The sequence below is a fragment of the Dreissena polymorpha genome, chromosome 12 (assembly GCF_020536995.1).
Source record: "Dreissena polymorpha isolate Duluth1 chromosome 12, UMN_Dpol_1.0, whole genome shotgun sequence".
NCBI lineage: Eukaryota > Metazoa > Mollusca > Bivalvia > Myida > Dreissenidae > Dreissena > Dreissena polymorpha.
In genome coordinates this window covers 56,687,163-56,710,033 of record NC_068366.1, presented here as the reverse complement: position 1 = coordinate 56,710,033, position 22,871 = coordinate 56,687,163, and the positions used below count along the sequence as shown (strand labels likewise).

The 22,871-nt window shown below is 36.3% G+C and overlaps 2 protein-coding genes across 3 annotated transcripts in view; one reads left to right on the top strand and one right to left on the bottom strand.

The window, feature by feature from the left end:
- LOC127853110 (uncharacterized) overlaps window positions 1–4,129 on the top strand; it is a 31,591-nt gene extending 27,462 nt beyond the window's left edge. Inside the window, exon 4 of one of the 2 annotated variants that reach the window (XM_052387336.1) lies at window positions 3,410–4,129. In XM_052387336.1, coding sequence (XP_052243296.1) covers window positions 3,410–4,001 — 592 coding nt within the window. In that variant the 3' untranslated portion in view covers window positions 4,002–4,129. The remainder of the gene's footprint in view (window positions 1–3,409) is intronic. The other variant, XM_052387334.1, reaches the window with a different exon arrangement.
- Window positions 4,130–11,059: 6,930 nt separating this feature from the next.
- On the bottom strand, window positions 11,060–13,430 carry LOC127852638 (uncharacterized). The gene is made up of 4 exons (XM_052386592.1): window positions 13,426–13,430; window positions 11,969–12,109; window positions 11,637–11,785; window positions 11,060–11,259 (listed from the first exon to the last, which is right to left on the bottom strand). Exons 1-4 carry the CDS (start codon window positions 13,428–13,430, stop codon window positions 11,060–11,062), a joined length of 495 nt encoding a protein of 164 aa, XP_052242552.1.
- Between the last annotated feature and the right edge of the window lie 9,441 nt (window positions 13,431–22,871).

The following is a 22,871-nucleotide window of genomic DNA, read 5'->3' as shown; positions in this document are numbered from 1 at the left end:
GGTGAAAATTTGTGTTAAAAAGCTGGGCCATAAAAGTATTTTAGCGGACCGATAAAATAATATAGATCCCGCTTGTTCAGGATATTTGTTATAAGTGCCATCTCAGCTCTGTTGGTTTGTAAGATGTCTATCAAATTTCACAACGCAACGGTCTGGTTGAATTACTTGTTTGTCAAAATAATTATGTTGCTTTAAAAAGCCTTCTTTATTTGGGTATGTGATACAATGTGGTATAATGTTAGAAAGAGAAAAGTCCACTGGGGTCGTCCTCGCATGACAGTGACCTCCAAGTCACCCCGGCACAAGTAATAAGTGGTTTAATTTGTGTGTTCTATGTATGGTCGTATGAAGTTTGTGCGTAATCATCGGTTTGTTCATAGTCATCAAATATTGTTTTGAAGAACAATATCTTTATGTAAGTTCCGTATTTTTGTTTTGGGTTATTGCTTTTTCAACTTGATTCTACGTTTTTAAAACATATGAAGACGTTTACACAGTTGTTTTTCATTGAAAGTTAATTTCATAAGTACGAATATACTTAACTTGTAGCTTCTTAGTTTTCAAAGCTCCAAAATGTGTTAATACGTATGCGAAATTGTGAAACTGTGTATATAACACCAGAGGCGTATAACAACACAAAGCTCCGCGTAAAAATGTTTATATACTTTCGCCTAAATAGTTTTACTTGGTATCTTGTGTATTTGTGAGTAATGCACGCGTGGTACTCCTTGTTTGGGTCTCGGTCTGTCGACCGTGTCTTCTCAAACGGTGGGATACTCTTAGCCGGTCAACGTCGTAGACTACCATCGGGTCGGATTTGCGCGTTTGCACAGTAATGGATTTGTCTGGGTAATGTCGGTATCCTTAGGCGCGAGAAAGTTGATAATAATGTATCAGATATCCAGAAGCTAATTGTCAGTCATAATACAGTAAGCGCTTATTATTTGTTTATTTTCTGCACATTTGACGTGGATGTATGTGAGTGAATCTCATTTTAATGAACGATTGAAATTGTTCGTACGATATTATTTTAATTCGTGTCAATATTGAGTTCTCGAAATGTTCGGGTAAAAGCCGCTGTAATAAGCAGAGCTAGAGAGAGAGGAGAGAGAGAGAGGAGAGACGAGCGAGAGAGAGAGAGCGGAGAGAGAGAGAGAGAGAGAGAGAGAGAGAGCAGAGGGAGAGAGGAGAGAGAGAGAGCGAGAGGAGAGCAGAGAGAGAGCGAGAGAGAGCAGAGAGGAGAGAGAGAGAGAGAGAGAGAGAGAGAGAGAGAGAGAGAGCGAGAGAGAGAGAGAAGCAAGAGAGAGAGAGAGAGAGAGAGAGCGAGTAGAGAGAGACTAGAGAGAGAGAGGAGGAGCTGAGAGAGAGCGACGAGCGAGAGAGAGGCTCTAGCGCTTCGCGCTCTCTCTCTCTCTCTCTCCTCGCTCTCTCTCTCTCTATCTATATCCCCCTCTCTCTCTCTCTCTCTCTCTCTCTCTCTCTCTCTCTCTCTCTCTCGTCTCTCTCTCTCTCTCTCTCTCTCTCTCTCTCAGACAGGGACTGAGATATCTAATATTGGCGAAATTTAACTAATAGTTTTTGCATGCGGATATTGATTTGTCAGAACGGAGCGTCTCGCCGGGGATCGATGTCTCGTATTACAATATCTTGTATTGTGTTTCACCAGCTGAAGACGCATAAAAATGTTAGTATATATAATAGACTGTAATGAAATTAAGCATTTAGTAAAAACTAAAATGTATACCTTTGTGTCTATCCACTTCATTTTAACTTCTTCAGCAGTAAGCTGGCACATCGATATGCTGTTAATCATATCATTACAGCAAACATAGAAAAAAACAGGACTTACACATGTTATACGTTTTCATAAAATGTAAGTGACACAATTCATCAAACATTATAAAATAGCTTAGAGCATAAACCTTTTTAAATTAGTAAAACTTGCCACATTATTAAGTGATGAATAATCCATATCTATATTTACATATACAAATCATGTGAGCTTCTTTCCAATTGATCATCATGCACCCTTACAGAAATGTATCTACATTGTACCGTTGTGTAGCTTGTTTTGGAGTGTAAGCAGGAAATAGATCACAAGACAGATGCGCTGTCTCCTGGAATCAGCTCATTAAAACATGTGACTGATAGCCTTGCCGTACCGGAGATGCTAATCATCAGCATTGCCTGTCTGTTGGCTCATATAGAAATTTTTATGTTAACAAATTGACAAGGACGAATAAGGTTGGGGAATGGAAAGTAGGATCGTATGATTGTACAATTTGCATGTTAATTTTATTCGCCTCGGTAGTTTTTTTTTATAAGATCACCAAACGATTGTTAACGAACACATTTCCTTAACTCGTATTATTACATTTGTGTATGGAGAGACAAGGCCAATCAATGCCTATTCATATAATATTTTGACGTCGTTGAGGTTTCTCATTTGCCTCAAAGTGTTCTGCATAGGCAGGCTTGTATTTTTTTTAATTATAGTCTAAATACTAACATATATTTATTTCAATTGAGAAAAGCAAACGCACGGCAGTGACATGACGGGCGTAACAAATAGGTCGAAAAGTAGGACATTGGAGAAAAAGGACGTATATTCAAAAAGTAATGGCGTCATATCCAATGGTTTTCATGGTTACAAAGAAGGTTATGAAACGCTCGAAAAGTCAGGAGTAAGTCGACGCTCGGTATATTTGTTAAACCATTTCTTCTTCCCATTGGTGATGGTTGGACTTACCCCGCAGATAGTGATGTTGTTCTGGTATACGAACGTCAAGTTTGGCAGAAGTTACACAGCTCTGATCACGCACTTCTGTAGCCACTCCGTTCTCGGAACACTCATCGGAATGTGGAATGAACTCAGTATTATTAACACGTTCACTGCTGGAGTAATCTTTGGCTATTTCGCCTGGGCGCTGTTTTGGATGATCGTCCTGCCGGGAAAAGAAGTCCGTGGACCTGTGACACCAAAGGGAAACACGCCTGTGTACAAAGATAACGGCTTCCTGCATTACTGTGTCACAATGGCTGGGTTCGCTACCCTAACCACGGTGCTCAGGTACAACGGCTTGACTCCCACGGTCGTGTATGACCGCTTTGGCGAGTTTTTGGCGTTTATGAAAGTGTTTGCTCTTTGTTTCGTCTTCTTGTTGTACATCAAAGGAATCACTCGCCCGTCCACATCGGACAGTGGAAAGACAGGAGGTGGCTTTTTTTCCGACTATTACTGGGGCACGGAATTGTATCCTCGTATCTGCGGAATAGACGTCAAAGTGTTCACTAACTGTCGATTCGGCATGACCGTCTGGCCTCTGATGTGCTGTATGTACGCACTGAAGAGCTACGAGCTGCACGGTTTCGTAGACAGCATGTTCGTTACTACGATTCTTCAGCTGACCTATATAACGAAGTTCTTTACATGGGAAGCCGGATACATGCACACAATAGACATAATTCTTGACCGAGCCGGCTTCTATATATGCTGGGGCTGTCTGTGCTGGCTTCCGTCCCTGTATCCCAGCGTCAGTCTGTACCTCGTCTCGCATCCGGTCCGCCTCGGCACTCCACTCGCGTCAAGCATATTGATCGTGGGTCTGATTTCTGTTCTCATCAATTACCTGGCCGATCTACAGCGCCAGGATGTACGCAAGGCTAACGGTGATTGCCTAGTCTGGGGCCGGAAGCCGGACCTCATACGCGCCAAATACAGAATCGAAGGTGGCGAAGTAAGGGAGAGCATCCTGCTGGCTTCCGGTTGGTGGGGACTGTCCCGGCACTTCCACTACATACCGGAAATCCTTCTCTCGTTTTTCTGGACGGTTACGACCGGATTTGAGAATGTTCTTCCCTACACGTACCTGATAGTGCTCGTTATTCTGCTCACTCACCGCAGTTTCAGGGATGAACAGAAGTGCAGCTTGAAGTACGGAATCTACTGGCAAGAATACTGTACCAAAGTCAAGCACCGAATCATTCCATTTCTGTTTTAACAGCTTCGATACTCGTGTACAGTATCGATACTCGTGTACAGCTTTGATACTCGTGTACAGCTTCGATACTTGTGTACAGCTTCGATACCCGTGCACAGCTTCGATACTCATGCACAGCTTCGATACTCTAGTACAGCTTCGATTCTCGGGTACAGCTTCGATACGCGTGTACAGCTTCGATACTTGAGTCCAGTATCGATACTCGTGTACTGCTTCGATACTCGTGTTTAGTTTCGTTTTGCTGTCCAATGTATAAAATCAACAAATTAAACAGATAAACAGGTTAAGAATGAATATATGTACAGCCTTTAGGGGTTTTCAAGTTCACCAATAATGACCTTACACTGTACTTTTTTACTATGTTAGCATAATTGCTACATTTAAAGTGTCTACTTTTCACAAACATTTTGTTCGCTCACCTGAAGTATTTCGCGAGATGAATTCTAAAAATCATTATGGTTTCAAACATTTTTTTCCACTAGAATGTTCACTGTTAACTGCATAATACACAGCAATCTAACGTATACAAATACTTATGGCATGCATTTTAAGGATTAAAATGTGCACACTTGTTAGCGGTAACAATATACTTAAAAGAATTACATATCTATAGCCAACACTCTAGCACTGAATAATAATTGTTCACAAGTTTCCTTATTGTATGGTATAACCAGAATTTGTGTGCGTTCATATATTCAAATAGCTTATCTATATGCATGATATGGCTTATGTATATGAGACGAGAAAAACAGTGCGAAGTTTACACGAGCAAAGAACACGAGTGGATCATCACAGTTCTGTGTACATTAAGCTCACGATTGTCAGTCAGATCATTATATTATTCTTTTTGTGTGATTTTTCTTGTTTTTTTTGCTGTTTGTTTTTTTTAAATTGTTACATGTACACACTATAATGTGATTATTCACTGTACTTTTACATAAACAGGCGAAATTGTAATGGCAAAATCGATGGAATCTATATTTAATTGTATATTGTATCATTCTATACACTATATTCTTCTGTACTTTTAAATAAATAGGCGAAGTTGTAATGGCAAAAATCGATGAAGCATGTTTCATTTTTTAGTGTATCACTCTATAAATTGTGTATTGAACGTTCTTTCCTACGTGGATCCCGTGTATAATTTGTTAATCATCAGGGGCACAACAGGTGGGAATGTTCAACAAATACGTGTATCTGCCAATACGTGCGTACATGCAGAATACGCGAACAAAGAACCTTAGACCTGTTTGTCTGCAATAAATTGGGAGTTTAACTTTGATAAAGTACTCATTTATATAGGAATTGTGCTATCGTTTATGAAGAATTATGTATAATTACATATGCCTGTCATATTCTGGAGAAGATGCTATTTAATTTGATTTTTTTATGTTTCAGTGAGTAAAATATTAACCACATGTCGCCAAAAACGTCGGCATTGTATTCATGCTTCATGTCTTGAGTCGTGTTCTGAGAAAACTGGGCTTAATGCACGTGCGTAAATTGTCATCCCAGATTAGCCTGTGCAGTCCGTACAAGCTAATCAGGGACGACACTTTCCGCATAAACTTGATTTTCGGTAAGGAAGGACTTAATTGAAACTAAAAATACCATAAGCGCGGAAAGTGTCGTCCCTGATTAGCCTGTGCGGACTGCACAGGCTAATCTGGGATGACGCTTAAGGCCATTTTTCTCAGAACGCGACTCATGGCTTTATTTCCCTAGCATGAATACACGTTTCGAAATTGTAGTGACAATTTTTGTATTAAGTATGTTAAGCGGTATTTCAACGAATGATTGTCTTATTACAAGACATATCTTCTTCATGAATTACCCGTATGACAATTATTAACTCACCTTTTTGATAAAAATATGGTAATATGTTACAATATTTTGAAAAATCAAAAAGTTGACAAACATTTGACTTAGTTTTATAAAAATATACGTGTATTCGTTTACTTGCATACTTTCGCGTCTCACCTATGCAATAAGTCAGAAGTTGTTTTGAAGATGTATTAATTAAATATAATATCAGCGTCTTCTCCAAGAAACTGAATTTCTGAATTATCGACTGTATTATTTTCAAAACAATTAAATGGGTCATGAAATACTTAATAGTAAAAAGAAAAATAATAAATACATGTATATTCGAGATTATGCGCATTTGTGCCAAATGATGTAATTGCCACAACCGACCAGAGCTAGTCATGAAGCTGTTCTTCGTTGCTTCGGGAGTTTTTAACCCATTTATGCCTAGTGGACTCTCACATCCTTCTAAATTGGATTTTTTTTTCAAAATTAGGGATGTCTAGTATATGTATTTCTTTATTTAGAATATTTTATACAGAAATTCCTTTAAGCAAACAGCGCAGACCCTGATGAGACGCCGCATGAAGCGGCGTCTCATCTGGGTCTACGCTGTTTGCCAAAGTCTTTTTTCTAGACGCTAGGCATAAATGGGATAAAAAAACATTATGAAAAACATTTTGATTTCGTACCTCGGTGTATTTCTTATTACCTTTTATAGCTTATATATTGATGTTGTTTTAGTTGTAGTCGTTAGGTATCGGATAACAGAGCCAGGGTCATGACGTTTTGTATAAACTGAGCCCAAATTAAACTGTTGTCATTAAAATTAACTGTTGTTTTTGAAAACATGTGTGTATAGTTAATTTGTATCTTGTAGTATATTCAAGTAAAACTCTTTTTTAATAAATCGATGCTAAACGTGTGGGTTTGTTCAATTGTAGGTGGACAAGTATGTGGTGATGTAAATTGCAGAAATGTAAAGGGAGCTGCGTAAACGTAAATGATAATACGCGGTATATCTTCAAAATATGTTAAGCCCTTATATGTTTACCCACAATTCTTTATTCCATATTGATCTTCTTTTGCTTTACACATTCCAAATATGGTCACTTACATTCTCTAAATAACATTTAGCTATCGAAATATGTAAAAATATTACATAGTCAATGGAAATAGCCACACATGCAGTTTTATTGAATGTGTCACTGGTGTGAGTTGCAAAATGTCAAAGTAGGAAACTCTTATTTCCGATTCAACGCTAAATAAACGTGTGTAATAATAGCATTGGTGTGTCTTACATGATTTCAGTTTGAAAATAAAACACGGGCTTCAATCATTTTTATGTATTATTATATATAATACATAAAATGATAGAAGCACGTTTTTTAATTGTACACTGAAAAAAATAATTACAAAACACAAAAAATCTAAGTTTTACAAATTTACAAACAAATAGGTACTAATTGATAATAATTGTGTGCGGTCGTGAATGGGAAGCCCTGAACAGGTTAAATCATATGCGGATATAATAAATCCCGCATAGGGATTTACCTTTCAAGCGCTTCTGACTAATGGAGTGTAGCAAGGCCAATTGATTATTATTTATTTCATTTTACGTAATCAAAATATGTCACTGGGCGACAGTCCGTTTAACATTTGTTCATACCCTATTATCGGAACACGGCAGTTGTATATAAAATACTAAAGATTTTTACACCAAGTTCAAAATTGAAATTCATGTTATCTTAAGTACTCGTAATATATAATTATTTTAAACATTAGTTTAGTTTAAACCTATTTATTTTAGCTCGATTGAATTTCAAGTACTAACTTCTTATTTGAAACGCTCTCGAGTCCGTTTCCTGGGCCTAGAACCAGTACTTGGTGTCTATGGGGGAGATCTAAAGAACGCTCCCACAGTGGGGATCGAACCCGTGACCTCCCGGTCGCTATTTTAAACATTATTGTGAACATGTCCGTATGCAACATGTACTTATGCAATCTGTACTATCTCTTCATATAGTACAGGGCATTGTTGTCTGATCTGTTATCTTAACCCATTTATGCCTAGTGGACTCTCCCGACCTTCTAAATTGGATAAATTTATTTCCAATATAAGGGACGTCTTGTATATTTATTTCTATATTTATAATATTTCTTGCAGAAATTCCTTTAAGCAAACAGCGCAGACCCTGATGAGACGCCGCATCATCAACTGTGATCAACGGTGTTCACAGGGGATTACACATGGGCTGGGCAGAATGAAAACACACCGTTAAGAAATTTATTTTTGCAAATATCTCAAGCTATTGAAATACAAAAGCAAAAATATTAAGTGCATAAAAGACAGTTTTTCTTAGTGTGTGCCGATATCTTAAGATATCGGCACCAACCGTGTACATGAATGCGTTTCACATCGATTTTTTTGCCACGAACACAGGCTTATCGAATTAAGACATTCTTATTGAGTTCACAATGCCATTAGCAGCAAGAAAACTGTCGTTTATGAAGTAGTTGAAATTCTTTAAAAAAAAAATAAAACATGTATTTGAAGGAAAGCACCACATAACGGTGTGTGTTACTTCTATTAACATTCAATTGTGCACCCCACAAAGGCACGTGATCCTGCACTCTGATAACGTCAGCAGACCTGAATGAATACACTTCAGTTAGTCCATCGGCTGATTTGAGCATACTCACCTTGTTCCATTTTACAATACGCAATAAGATTTTTAAAGACCCGCGTCATGCGAAAATGGGTCTTATGCAATATGCTTCTAGCTCCAGCCCAGCCTGCTTATCCGCGCAGTCTTGTCAAGATATGAATACTGCATAGGCTACTCTGGAGATACCACAAAACCTTGAGTGCTTTTTATAGCGGAAAGCGTAGCCACTGACCAGACTGCGCAATGTATATGCCATAAGACCAATTTTCGCATTACGGGGATGTAACAGTGTTATTTGAATGTTTGGAAAGAAAACTGCGTCTTAATAAAATATCAACGTACCATATGTTTCAATGACGAAGAAATAAATACATAATAAACCATGTGAGTACACATATGATGTGAACTCACATAGTCAAAGTTGTATCCGCGAACATCATTATGTGGTTTAATAAAAATGCACTTCAAAACATAAATTTTTATGCGGGGGTATATGCGACTATTAAGTGAAAAAGTACACAACAATGCTTCAACCGTTGTTTTAATTATTTTTTTTAGGAATGTTAATTATCTACCTTTATTTTAAAGTCATTATAAATACAGATTACAAATTAACTATTGATGAGCCTATTAAATCAATGAAATCCCTTAAAACAATCTTTTAACGATATACATATTTGACTGTTGTAAAGCCAACAAACGGAACATCTCTTTTTAATAGAAATGTTTCCGAAACTATTTATGAAAGGAAACTTGCATGACTTCTCCGAGATGCTATCAAGAGTTATCCTTCCTAACTAAGTGCTGGTGCAGATCGGTTTTCAATTCTAATGCCAGATAGTGTGAAATCGGAAAATCACCTTCCATGATCTCGGACTCAGGCTACATACGATTAGATGTGACAGATATAATCTACAATCATAGTTACATACACAGATGTAAGGTGTTAATAAAAACATTATCACAATCATAGTCACGTCATTATTTTCAAGTGAGTTTGTTAAGGTGGATTTTTCGCTGTTTTCAACAGTATGTCAGTAATGTCTAGGCGCTCAGTTTACCAACACTAACTTCTTGGGCTAATTTCGTTACCAGTATTAAGTGCACGTGCTTTCGCCAGCACCGATAACTGCTCTTCTGGACTCAGAGGTAGGGGAAATGGTCATAAAAAAGATTTCTGTCAGCGCACAAGTCATGTGGCATGGCCGGGGATCGAACCTGCGATCATCAAATCTGTTTTCCAGCGCTTTTCCAACTGAGCCAACCGGCGCGACTTAAAACTGAAAGTCACAATTACATCATCAGCATCATCATCGTCATAATTTAAATCACCATCTTCATAGTCATGATTATAGTGACCTTCATGACCAAAATTATGGTCGTGTCATAAAAAATCACAATACAATCACTATCAAGATCACAAGAAAATCACCATTAAGATATGTGTGTATTTCGAAGTTTATGAGGTCCGTCCGCGCTTGAGGCTGCATTCTGCGAAGAACCGGAGTGTGTTCCATCACTTATAATTAATATGCTAACTAGTAGCACGAAAGTTGTGGCAAATGTTTGAATTATAGCTGCAATTTCCCGCTATTAAATAGTTCCTGGAAGAGTTTAAATTTCGTTGTGGTATTCTATTATAGGGGTGGCGTTTATCATGGTGGTACCAACCCACATGCTTCCAGGCCATGACGACAATGCGACAGTGCGACAATACGTAGCGACAGTGCGATAGTTCGATGGCGACACTGCGATAGTCATATCGTACTGTCGCCATCGTATCATCGCATTGTCATCTTCGTACTATCGCGTTATCGTATTGTCGTCATCTTATTATCGCATTGTTGCCATCGTACTGTCTCACTGTCGCCATCGTATTGTCGCACTGTCGTCATCGTAATTAACACATTTTCGCCAACGTACTATCGCGTTATCGTACTGTCGTCATCGTATTATCGCATTGTCGCCATCGTACTAACCACGATGGCCTTAACGGTATTCCGTACTGAGCGCTGTGTTCCAAATAAATTCGTCTGTTGGTTTCACCGTGTTGTTACACAGACTTCATTTTCGTTCAAGTAAAACAACATCTCACTGATCAAACGCCGAAGAAACGCGAACTATTATTGTTTGTCAACTCTTTAAAAAGATATAAAAGATAAAACTCTTTAGATAGCTAGAAATTCTAATGGAATAAATCGGTATGTAAAATAATAATCAAGTACTCTCGTAGTATTTTCGACGACAGCCATGATGCATTTTGTTAGAAATAAATAATTCACGTGTCATAACGTCACAGGCGTTATTTGAACGCATACGTCATTATGTGACAGTTTGCACATTACTGTAAACCAGTCGCACATCTGTAACAGAGCATATGCGATTTTATATTGTTTTATTTGCATGAGTACATGTAACGATAACAGGTATATAGACCAACAATAACAAACAACAAACGCGTTGCAGTCAGTTTTTTTGTGAAGTTTGAGTCCTCAGGTATCAAAATATCCGTCGACTGACTGGCCTGCATCACATATTAATTTCTGTTCTAAACGTTAAATAACATATTTACTGAAATTGATTTCAACTTGATATCACAAGCAGCATGGTTAATGTTGCTATTATAGCAGGTGCAGACAACATGAACGTTTCTGAAGCGGATGTGACGTCATTCTGATATTCGTCGTATTTCTGGTAAAAGTCGTTTGGGTTTTTAATCTTGTTGTCGAGATCACCGAGAAAATCTGGATTGTTTTCACGCCCCTCTTCGTACGCTTGATGCTCTGGAACAAATGCAGACGGTGTCATTAGCCAAGCAAATTGAGGCAGAAATAAAAAGTGTTTGTTATAAAATTTCAACCTCCCTAGTGCACGCACAGCAATTCCTTTTGACCCGTTTGCTAGGTAAAACTAAACCTTAATTCTAAGTGTTGTCTATATGTGACTTCGGTCGAAAGAGGACTTCCTGTTATTTTGTGCGCACAATTTTGATATTGTGTTTTAATTTTACATAATGTATTCCAACATCAATCATTTATGTATCTATCATGGCTGTATCTTCATAACAATAATTTTACTTTTGACCTATATTGACCCACAGTCATGTCAAATACATTATGGAAGATTGTACCTTTGCAATAAATATAAATAAGCAACGCACCACATCCGGGAATCTCGGTCGCCTTGCACCTCATGTTGCCATCAAAACAGTGACACAGGTGGCATCCTGACGCCATCCACGTGCCGTGACGTATAGTACCACAAGACTTATGACGCATTCCGTTCTCGCAAAAGCGTCCGTAGAAAGATCTGGAAGTGAGAAACAGTACCGAAACATTACTTATGTACAATTTCTGTACACTCAAGGTAAATAAAACACAAACTCCGAATTGATGTGTTTTGTGATAGCAATGCCATTGATGTGTGGTTAATTTATATTTATTAGTATTTGAGATGATAAAGTTCCGAATATTCAAGTGCAAGTATACTTACTTGGGACAGTGGCAGAAGGTGTTCAAGATGCATGTACCTCCGTTCAAACAGCAGTTATTGCCCTTAACTTCCGTCTGCGCGTGCGCTTTGCGTCGTGTTTCCACGTGTACAAAACTAGATGAGGTCAGCACAATACATACGCTGAAATAAAAAACACAAGACAATTGAACTTCGATTCCTTACAAAAACATCACAACACCATACAGGATATTTTGTATTCGAGTGTAAAATAAATGAACATTAATCATCAAATAGCATCTAAACCGGAAATATTACCAAATCCTTAATGTGTGTTGATTTTTTCGGCGTAAGCTGTATTAAGCCAGCTTTTCACCCTGACTTGACCTTTGTAAGTGTCCAATAATACTCAAATAAAATTTCCCGCGGCTAGGTACGAATGAATACACTTCATTTATTCCATTGGCTGATTTGAGTATAACACCAGAACATTGGAAACATATCCGCGTCTTTGTAACACTGTTTTACTGCATGAAACAATTTTATCTCTAATGAAAAGGCTCAATAGATAGAACAGTTTTACAATCAATTTTCCAAATAAATACAGTTTGTGCGTTCACCTTTTATTTTCAGAGAATTACCAGCGCAAAAGCGGCCATTTGTGAAAGTCAGAGTTTATATACAGTTCATCACCGGAGTTCGCAGAAGGGGTTGCGATCATTGTGTTACACCGGTCTTACTGACAATAACGTAGTGACTGTAATCCATTGCATTCAATCCGCAAGGTATCAAGGTCAGTTTGCGGTCAGTTGCAGAAATCTTTATATAAACGCCGTCTCGTAAACTTTGTGCACTTGAAGTCTGTTTTGATCAGAAAGATACTAAATAAAGATATTCGGCGATATTATTGTGGTATGTCAATCATCGATTTTTAATATGGTTTCAACATTTGCATGATAAGGACCAATTTTGAGAAAATTAATTAGAAATTTTTATCCATTTAGACCAGTTTATTAAGCATGAGCACAATAATTCACTATACTATAATTATTCAATTAAATAAGATTCGAGTATTGCCGGCTGACCTATATGCACTCGTTTATTTTCATGTTGTGTTTTTCTATTCTGTAAATATAGATATCTGAGCAATAATATCACATAAAGCAAAATAAGCCACGTAATCTGGCGCAACACCCCGTAATTGATTTGCTTATGATGTAGCTAAGAACTGGGCAGAAAAAAGGCTTCCGCTACTTTTTATCTCATGGAGATAACTTTTGATCGTTCATAAACATCGACCACAATCAACGCCGTATATCTTTTTTAAAGATATTTCTTGTTTTAAATAAAATTGTTTAAACTTAAATAACTCACTGTTATTTAATTTATTTAAATATTTTTATAATAGAAAACAGATAAAAGTATGTTGAATGTTGGTGCAAATAACATGGAAAATGTGATACAACAATTAAAATTCACCCCATTCCCCAATTACCTACCACATAATAAAATTCTTTAAATTCATGTTTTCGTTTTTTTGTAGAGAAAGAGTGTTTTTTGTGTGTTCTAATTCTGATTTACAGCTGATTTAAAACGTGATTATGATTTTTCGTTACATTTCCCCATTATATATAGTTGTCTGCAAGGAAATATTTAAATTCCGGATGCACACGTACATGAAGTTAAAAAGAAACGGTGTCAATGATAATTGCATGCGAACGTAAACGTTAAGTGATTTGTTGAGAATTACGTTGTTAATAAAACAATTAAATGTCTTTGTTCATCGATTATTACCAATTAATGTGATGATTTGTAAAGCGTAATGATTCCCGTTGTCTGCCATAATTATATATTTCAGAATTCAGAACGTACGTGTTAAGTTAGTTGCCAATTGATGTGTCGAGAATTACGTTGTTAATTAAACAATTAAATGTAATTGTTTATCAATTATTACCCATGTATGTGACGTTTGTACAAGTTAATGATTCATGTGTTCTGTCGTAATTATCTTATTCAGAATGAAATTTAAAGTAAATGATTCAATCATGTAATCGTTATTATTTTACTTATTAATATTATCCAATAAGGTATATTCCCGGGCGTCGGGCCAGTGGGGTTGGTTATATGGCTAGACTTTTATATCCAACTAAAGTACATACGTTTTACCATTTCATTTTACAAAATAAAAATAGTTCACTTATCGGAAATCCGTTGTAGGTGTTCATACCCTTTTAACAGAAAGACGACAGTCAGGTCGCCGATAACTTCTTTTCGTCCGAGTTATGTTTAAAGGCACACACAAAGTGCCGCAAGAAAAAGCCAAAATAAATAGTTTTATCGATATTTAAGAAACACAGAGAATATAGCAATTTATTCAAATGATATATAAAATAGTTTTATGTTACAAATAAATTTTAACCGATTATATTTCAGTTTATTGTTTACATTATTTGGTGTAGTTTCCTGTAAATTGTAATAGTTGAATAAATAATTGATTTAATATTTCGAATACAGTAGAAGACGCATAATAGTCTGCCCTCAAAGTGTTTGCTTATAACGAGTGGAGAAACAACTGGTCTTTAAAAGGAGGGAGCTTGTTAACCATCTATTCGACTTGAAGGACAGTTTTTATCTTATTACAGTTTCCGCAATGTCAACTTCTTCTTCTCATCGGTTTAAATGAAGTTTAAATCTCTATAATATACTTAAATTATACATTTACATGGTTTTTGTAATATTTTATTCTATGTTTGTCTATTTTCACATACAACAGCCTTTTTATTGAACAACTACTTCTTTAGATTTAACCCAAGAATAATAAGTAACAGTTTTTTATGTATTTTACATACGCTGTAAGTTTAAGGGGGCCGTCCAACAGATTTTGGCATGTATTGAAGTATGTCATTAAATGCTCTATATTGATAAATTTAAACATATAAACTAAACAATCCCAGTAAAAAAAGAAAAATACAATTTAAAACTAGAAATGGCGCTGCAGCGGCCGACGCGTATCCCCACGCCGCATGTTTGACCCTGGGGCGCCCCAGGGTTGGTAATGGGGCCATGCAAAGTTGAGATTGACCGTATTGTCATAAGAGAAGTTCAGTATCAGAAGAGAATCGGTGTAGAAATGAAGAAATTATAGTAAAGGGCAATTTTGGGTGGGTGTGGCCTATGTGGGCGGGGCGCCCCAGGGTTGGTAATGGGACCATGCATAGTTGAGATTGACCGTATTGTCGTAAGAGATGTTGAGAATTAAGAAGTTAATGTAAACTAACCTAAAAAATGAGTGAAAATCTCTGACCTTGCCCCACCCCAACCCCCATTACTTTTGATCCAGGGGTCAGATCAAAATTCCAAATAGTGCAGGGTCGCACATATGCTCATATCTACCATGTGTGTAAGTTTCGAGGTTCGAGTGTTAATAGTGTAGGAGGAGATAGTGGCCAGGACGGACGGACAGACAGACAAACGGCGGAGATAGCCACAATATCCCCACGTTTTTCAAAAAGCGTGGGGATAAAAAGGAAAAAGTAACCCTCAACAGGGCTCGAACCACTGACCCCTGTAGTCCTGGAGTAAAAAGTCTCCCGTCTAGACCATTCGACCGTCCATGCTCATGCTTAGAGCCGATGTATTTTTACCTATATAAGCAATCCTCGTAGTTTTCCAAAATATAATTACAACAACAGAACTTTCCGAATTATTCAATCGTTTCGTGTCGCACGACGCTATATATTGTTCAGGTTTTCAAATCGTCAAAAGATGCATATACATGTAATAGATATTTAAGAGCATGGTTAATGGTCAGTAGTACTATTTCCTCAAATATTTCATAACAAAAACGAAAAATTGCGAATCTGAAACAACTTTTTGTAATTTTGTCAATTTACCAATCTGTTGGACGACCTTTAAGATGGCGGTGAGATTTTTCGAAATTAGCTTAATTTTTAGCAGCACTTTGTCACAGTGCCGACATATTTTCTCCAACAAGGAAAAATGTGACCTCATTGGTTAACACAAATGTCAGGAGTCGTGCATTGAACATTGTGTGTGGCTGTACACATGGGGTACATCAATATTGGCTCGCCAATATTTACCCGACATTGACCTTTATGAATGAATGTTTTAGTACCTGTACGATGTTTGTATTGAACGCCCTATGTGTAGGGATTTAAATCGATTGAAACGTTGCTCACTAAATAAAACTGTAATCACTAAATAAACCTGTAATATATGTATCCCGGAAAAAAGCAACTTTTTGGAAAAACCCACTAATCTGCTGGTACAAATAAACATGACCCATTTATAATCCTTTCAATCTCACACACCGTATCAACCGTTATTATTTAAAGGAAGCTATCATTGGTTAATGTAATGGACCAGCGTTGTTTGTACCGGGGTGATTAGTGGGTTTTTCTAAACTCGTGCTTTTCCGGAATCAGTCTATTGCCTCGTTAAAATATTACAAAGGCGCGCAAAACATACCATATAGGAAACAATCCAAGGGTATAATTTATTAATGAGTGCCAGGTCAACGTTGCATGATTAAACAAGAATGTTTATTTATATTTTCCAAGACAATATGCAGTTTACAGGAATTAATAGAAATATCATTAACAAGAAATATCTTTAAAAAAGATATACGGCGTTGATTGTGGTTTGAGTTTGTGAAAGGTAAAGAGTTCAAAAAATGAGACCAAGGATAGCGAATGTCTTTTTCTGTGCAGTTTTTAGCTGGATCACACGCAATACGGGATGTTACGCGGAGTTTTCGCGGCTTATTTTACATAATTACATATTGCTGGTCATAAACCTATAGATACAAAACAGAAAACCAAATGAAGAATGGAAGTGAAATTTAAACATATGAGTCAACCGGCCACACGTGAAGTATCCGTACATATTTTAAATATTTATACGCGCGTTCTTCGAACAAACCTGTTTTAGTGGTTTGTCGGGCATTGCTTTTTGATTCGATTATTAACAGTATCGAGAATCATCGCGCTCATGCTTAATACATTAGGCAATATGGTGGATTAATTCTTGTTAAATTAATTAAAAATAATATTTATCATGGTATTGTTGAAAACACATAAAGACTCTATTATTGACATACCATAATTATATCGCTGAATATCTTCATTTAACATCTTTAGTGGTCTAAAAAAATATCAGTTCACCTAGTTCACGGATAGGGTCTATATTATATAACAAACTGGCCACGAACTCAGGTCAGCACATAAGCGTCTTCGCACGCAGCGATGACCTGTAAATAAACCCTGATAACTCGCGGGTTGAAATGCAATGAATTAAAGTGAGGCCACGCTTCCACTGCTTTTTATACTTTTACATGTTAACATGTTGATAGGAATATGAAAGTCAGTACTAAAATGAGAACATAGCCTTTAAGTAAAAACGCTGTTGCCTCTGAAAATAAAAGGTGGACGCACAAACTGTATTGATGTCGAGATTGAGTGTAAAATTGTTCTATCTATTAAGCCTTTTCATTAGAGATAAAATTGTTTCATGCTGAACACGCAGTAAAACAGTGTTACAAAGACGCGGACATGTTTCCAATGTTCTGATGGTATGCTCATATCAGCCTATGGGATAAGTGAAGTGTATTCATTCTGAACTAGCCGCGGGAAATTTTATTTGAATTTTATTGGACAGTTACAAAGGTCAGGTAAGGTGAAAAGCTGGCGTATACAGCTAACGCCGAAAAACATTCATGAACATCCCAAAATATAAATTTTACACGAATCACCAGTTATATAATATATCGTGTTCTGTATATATATATAACCGGGCCGGTTAGCGCAGTTATCAGAACACAGGGTAAAAAAAATCGAGGGTCACCTACCCAAAGCACTTTTCTGAAATGATCATGAATTTCATTCTAAGGTTACAATCTGATCTTTATATTGCTTATGATGGTTGGTGTAAAATTGTTCAAGCTGAAAAGTATGGGAAGTTGAGTTTTAAAACTATTTACCCAAGTGATGATGTAAAGTTATTAAATAACAGACGTAAACCATGGTGGAACCAACAATTAACTGTTAGTTGGAAACGTCTTTGTGCGGCTGAGCACATGTGGTTGAAATGTAATAATAGAGCTGCTAAGATAACTCTTAAACAAGAATACTCTGTTTTGCGTAAATGGTTTGATAGATTGGTGCAACGCTCCAAGAGAACTCATGAATATAAAGTACAAAATGATATTTTAACCTATTTAGAGAATAATGATAATCAATTTTGGAAAACTATTGGTAAAACTGGTATCGGCACATATCGTAAAAAATGTATTCCAATGCAGATAGTTTTAGATGATGGTAGTTTATCCAATGATGTTAAGCTTGTATTGAATAAATGGACAACTGATTTCAGTTCATTACTAAATAGTAATAGTATCACAGATTTAATGATGTTGATAATTCAAATTTGAGAACCAACTCTGTTTACAATGTTGATTTAGATGCTGATATAAGTATATTTGAAGTTGTTAAAGCTGTAGAAAAGGCTAAATTAGGAAAGGCATCTGGAATAGACTGTATTCCTACAGAAGTTTAAAAAAAATGATGTTTCTATAATAGTTTTACATAGTATTTTCAATGTTTGTTTTCAAACCGGTTGTGTACCACATGTTTGGTCAAAGAGTAGTATAAACCCTATTCCTAAGTCGGGTTTAAAAGATCGCAAAGACCCCATGTCATACCGTGGGATAGCTCTTGCTCCTACTATGTACAAGATGTACAGCAGTATTTTAAACGATCGAATTGTTAAGTGGACTGAAAGTAGTGGTCTAATTGTTGACGAGCAGAATGGTTTTTGTAAAAAGCGTAGTACTGTCGACCATATATCGAGTCTCACTAATATAATTGATACAAGGAAAAAGAACAAACAATGTGCATTTGTCGATTTTCAAAAAGCGTTCGACTCTGTTAATAGACCTATTCTTTGGCGTCAGCTTGATGAATGTGGCATGTCAACCAAGATGCTCTCTGCAGTTAGGGCCCTTTATAAAGATGTATCAGCTTGTGTACGAGTAAATGGCATGTGTACTGATTGGTTTAATGTGAATACTGGAGTGAGACAAGGATGTTCGTTGTGTACGATACTTTTTTATTTGTTTATCAATGACCTTGCTATAATGTTAAAAAATATGCATAAAGGGATTGAAATTGACGATGAAAATATTTGCATATTATTATACGCTGATGACATTGTATTGATTGCTAAGAATGAGAACGATTTGCAAGATATGTTAACAATGCTAAATACATGGTGTGTGAGAAATGAAATGGGCATTAATTTTAGTAAAAGTAATGTAGTACACTTTAGACCAAATTCATTTCCAAGGTCAAACTTTGTTTTTAGTTGTGGAGATTGTAATTGAATATGCTAGTAAATACATGTACCTTGGTTTAACCCTGACCGAACATCTAGATTATAATATTACAGCTAAGATGGTAGCTCAGTGTGCTGGTCGTTCCTTAGGGCTACTAATTGCTAAGTACAAATCATTCGGTGGTCTACCCTATGATGTATATACAAAACTATACAATTCTTGTGTTGTACCAGTAATTACATATGCTTCGTCCGTGTGGGGTGTTCGAACCTTTTCATGTATAAATGCTATTCACCAAAGAGCTATGAGGTTCTACCTTGGTACTGGTAAATATACACCCAATGTTGCGATGCAAGGTGATATGGGTTGGAAACCAATTATTATAGATCAGTGGAAGTCTGTTTTTAACCATTGGCATAGATGTTTATTGTATAATGATAGTAGGACAAATAAGAAAATATTTAACTGGTCAGTAGATAAAGGGAATGCTAGATGTAAAAATTGGCCTTTCATTGTAACAGATGAGCTATGTTCTATGGATTTGAATATGTATTTAATGTTACCTTTTGATAAAAATAAGATGTTAAATGATGTATGTACAGCACTAATGAATAGTCATATTGCTCAGTGGCAAACTGATTTAAATAGAGACTCGGGTGTAAATGGCTCAAACCAAAATAAACTTAGAACATAAAGATTATTTAAGAATAGTTATGATACGGAGCTTTAATGTAAACTACAAATGCCATTCTGTCATAGGTCTGCATTGTCTAAATTTAGATGTGGTGTAGCACCACTTAGAATTGAAACAGGTCGTTACATTAACTTACCAGTGTCTGAAAGAACATGTCCTTTTTGTAAGGACTAAGTAGAGATGGAAATGCATGTTTTACTTGTATGTCATTTATATAATCAAATACGAAATGTTATTTACCAGAAAGCTCAGTTTTTAGACTCTGGTTTTCAAGATATGAATGATAATGCTAAATTTGTATTCATGTTTACTCACCCAGACAGTGTTAGGGTCCTCGCACAAACCTGCTGTGACATATTGAAACTGAGAAATAACACGTTATATAGTAAAAATTTTAGTGGGTAGATATTTTTATAATGATAAGATTGTTACTCTAAATATATATTTTACATGTATATAAAACATGGCCACTGTTCGATTTCTAGATTTAAAATAGATGGTATAAATTGATTTGACATACTTGTTTAAAAAACAAGTTTAAGTGTTACTATTATATTTTTATTAGCCATCCTATAAATAAGTTGTTGCGGTTTTATCAAACCAATATATCTAAAGATTTCAAGATGCACTGCTAGATTGTTGAAAACTGGCTATGTTTCTTAGCATAATCTTACTTTCAACTATTATGATGTGTGTTTTAGTATGTTTTAATGTTTTATAGTCTCTTATAATTCTTATAGAATGGCTGTATACATGTATTTGTAAATATGTGTATATGGATGAGACTGAAATAAATAAAATATATTCTACGACCATTTTCCGCTAACCACTAGTGCAAGCAGGACAGCTTTCAGATACTGTGATAAGTATGTGCAATTAGAACTGATACACCGGAAAAGTGTGAATACGTCAAACGCGGCGATATAGCTGAAAGACAGCTGAAAACAGCAAAATATACAACTCAACAAACTGTTTTTTGCATATTTAATTTAACAATGCTTTACACATACATGAACAAATCAGACGACTTAGAAACACCAAGTACATAAAGAATACATGGTTGTAGCCGAGATGGAGAATGTTTATCCGGTGAGGCTTAGAAAAAGAAAATAGGGCGAGCTATAGCATATTTGAAGACACAATTCTCTGTACGGGCACTTGCCATGACTTTATTTTGAATATTTCTGTGTGCATTTGGTAGGGCAAACATTGTTGTATACTACAAATTCAGTGTTTTGCTTTTAGGTTGGAGACTACATGAGAATTTGACAGATGGCGGGAAACCATCATCAACTGGAGGGAAACCTGTAAAAAGATGGCCTTGAAACAGTGACCGTTGATTCGCGTCGAGCTCTTTCTTACATACTGGATGACCTATCTTTTTTATTGTTTAAAAACTCTAAATCAATTCGGCTTGGAATGCTCTTTAAGAAAAGGTATGGTTATGAAGGTGTCTCCGCGCAAAACTTTTACTTTATTTTTTGTTGAAGTTATTGCTACCACATTGAATTTGTTAAGGAAATCTTTTAGTATATTGTGACCTCAAGCCTTTTTATTAGAGATAAAATTGTATCATGCTGAACACGCGATTAACATCGTTGCAAAACGCACTGTAGTATCCCTTTTCATACCCTATACTACCCAAAAATAGATACATGGTTGTCAATCGAATAACATATAAATGTGAAAACTGTAGAATGCACGTGTTATATTTCGAACAGATTCAGGGCTACCGGCGGGAAATTGTATAGTTAAATTCATTGGGCGCTTAGAAAGGTCGGCTTAGTTGAACATCTGGGTTAAACAGCTTTGCCGAAAAATACGTTACATTAGTATTGAAATCGTGACTTCAAAATGTCATTATGCGCAAGATTTCACATTATTCAAGGGAGAAAACTTGCATAAGCCCTCAAACATTGGCTCAGGAGTTAGATTTCCTTACTCCGTTCGACGCAGTAGGTTTTCATTATGAAGTGAGGCAAAGACCTATAGATAACATCTATAGGTCTTTGAGTGAGGCGATTTTTTCTTTTTATGAATACCGGGATAGCGGAATCATGCTTTTGATAAACTGATTTAATCAAAGATGGAAGGAAGATCGCATACGGCATGTTCGATTTGTTAAGACTCGATAAACATACTTTTATTACCGAGAGATTTTCAAAACATACTATAAATTTATTTCGCGTATTACCATTGCACACGCATCGCAAACAACTATCATGGTAAAGAGAATTTTTATGTCGCTTACATATTGTTGTGTTTTTCTTTCAATTTCACTGTATCGAGTTTTGTGTTGATTGTGTGCTTGGGTAACGGTATTTCACCTTTCAAAATTCTTCTTTCACTTCTGACGCGTTTGAACTTAACTTGAAGTAAATTTACAGTATGTTATTATTAGATGTGTGTTTCAGTAAATTAATGCCCCATTTCGTTAAGTAATTTGTTTTTAAAACAGTAAGCATACAATAATAAAAAAAGACAGAAAAAATGTCGTCAAACGTGAATAAAACTTGTAGATGAACAAAAAACACAACAACACCAACTGACAATTATTAGATAGTTTGGTGACTCACACAAGATAAAGTAAACTGTATACCGCAGTACTTTGCTAAACTGTGTGTCAGCGTCAATTACAATTCTATTGTATGTGTGCTGTGCGGTTTGCTGCTGCTTTAGAGGTTGGTAATTGATTAAATACTCCCCCCACCTACCCACGCAGACACATACCGTTTCAATGAATTCAACTCGTTGTCTATTAGTCTATAAACATCGCTTGATTAAAGTCTAATGAACAAATCCTTAAATGCTTACCTCGTAAAACATTTCAAGCAACGCATGTGCGCAAGTATGTACCGGTATGCATACGAAAGGCTTTGTATACAAATATGAGAATCAAA

Bases quoted from the DNA above. Each gene is read 5' to 3' on its own strand.
- LOC127852638 (XM_052386592.1), bottom strand. The intron at 11,786-11,968 runs GTAAGTATACTT...TCTCACTTCCAG, and splicing joins ACCTTCTGCCACTGTCCCAA to ATCTTTCTACGGACGCTTTT. The intron at 11,260-11,636 runs GTGCGTTGCTTA...CATTTGTTCCAG, and splicing joins GACCGAGATTCCCGGATGTG to AGCATCAAGCGTACGAAGAG.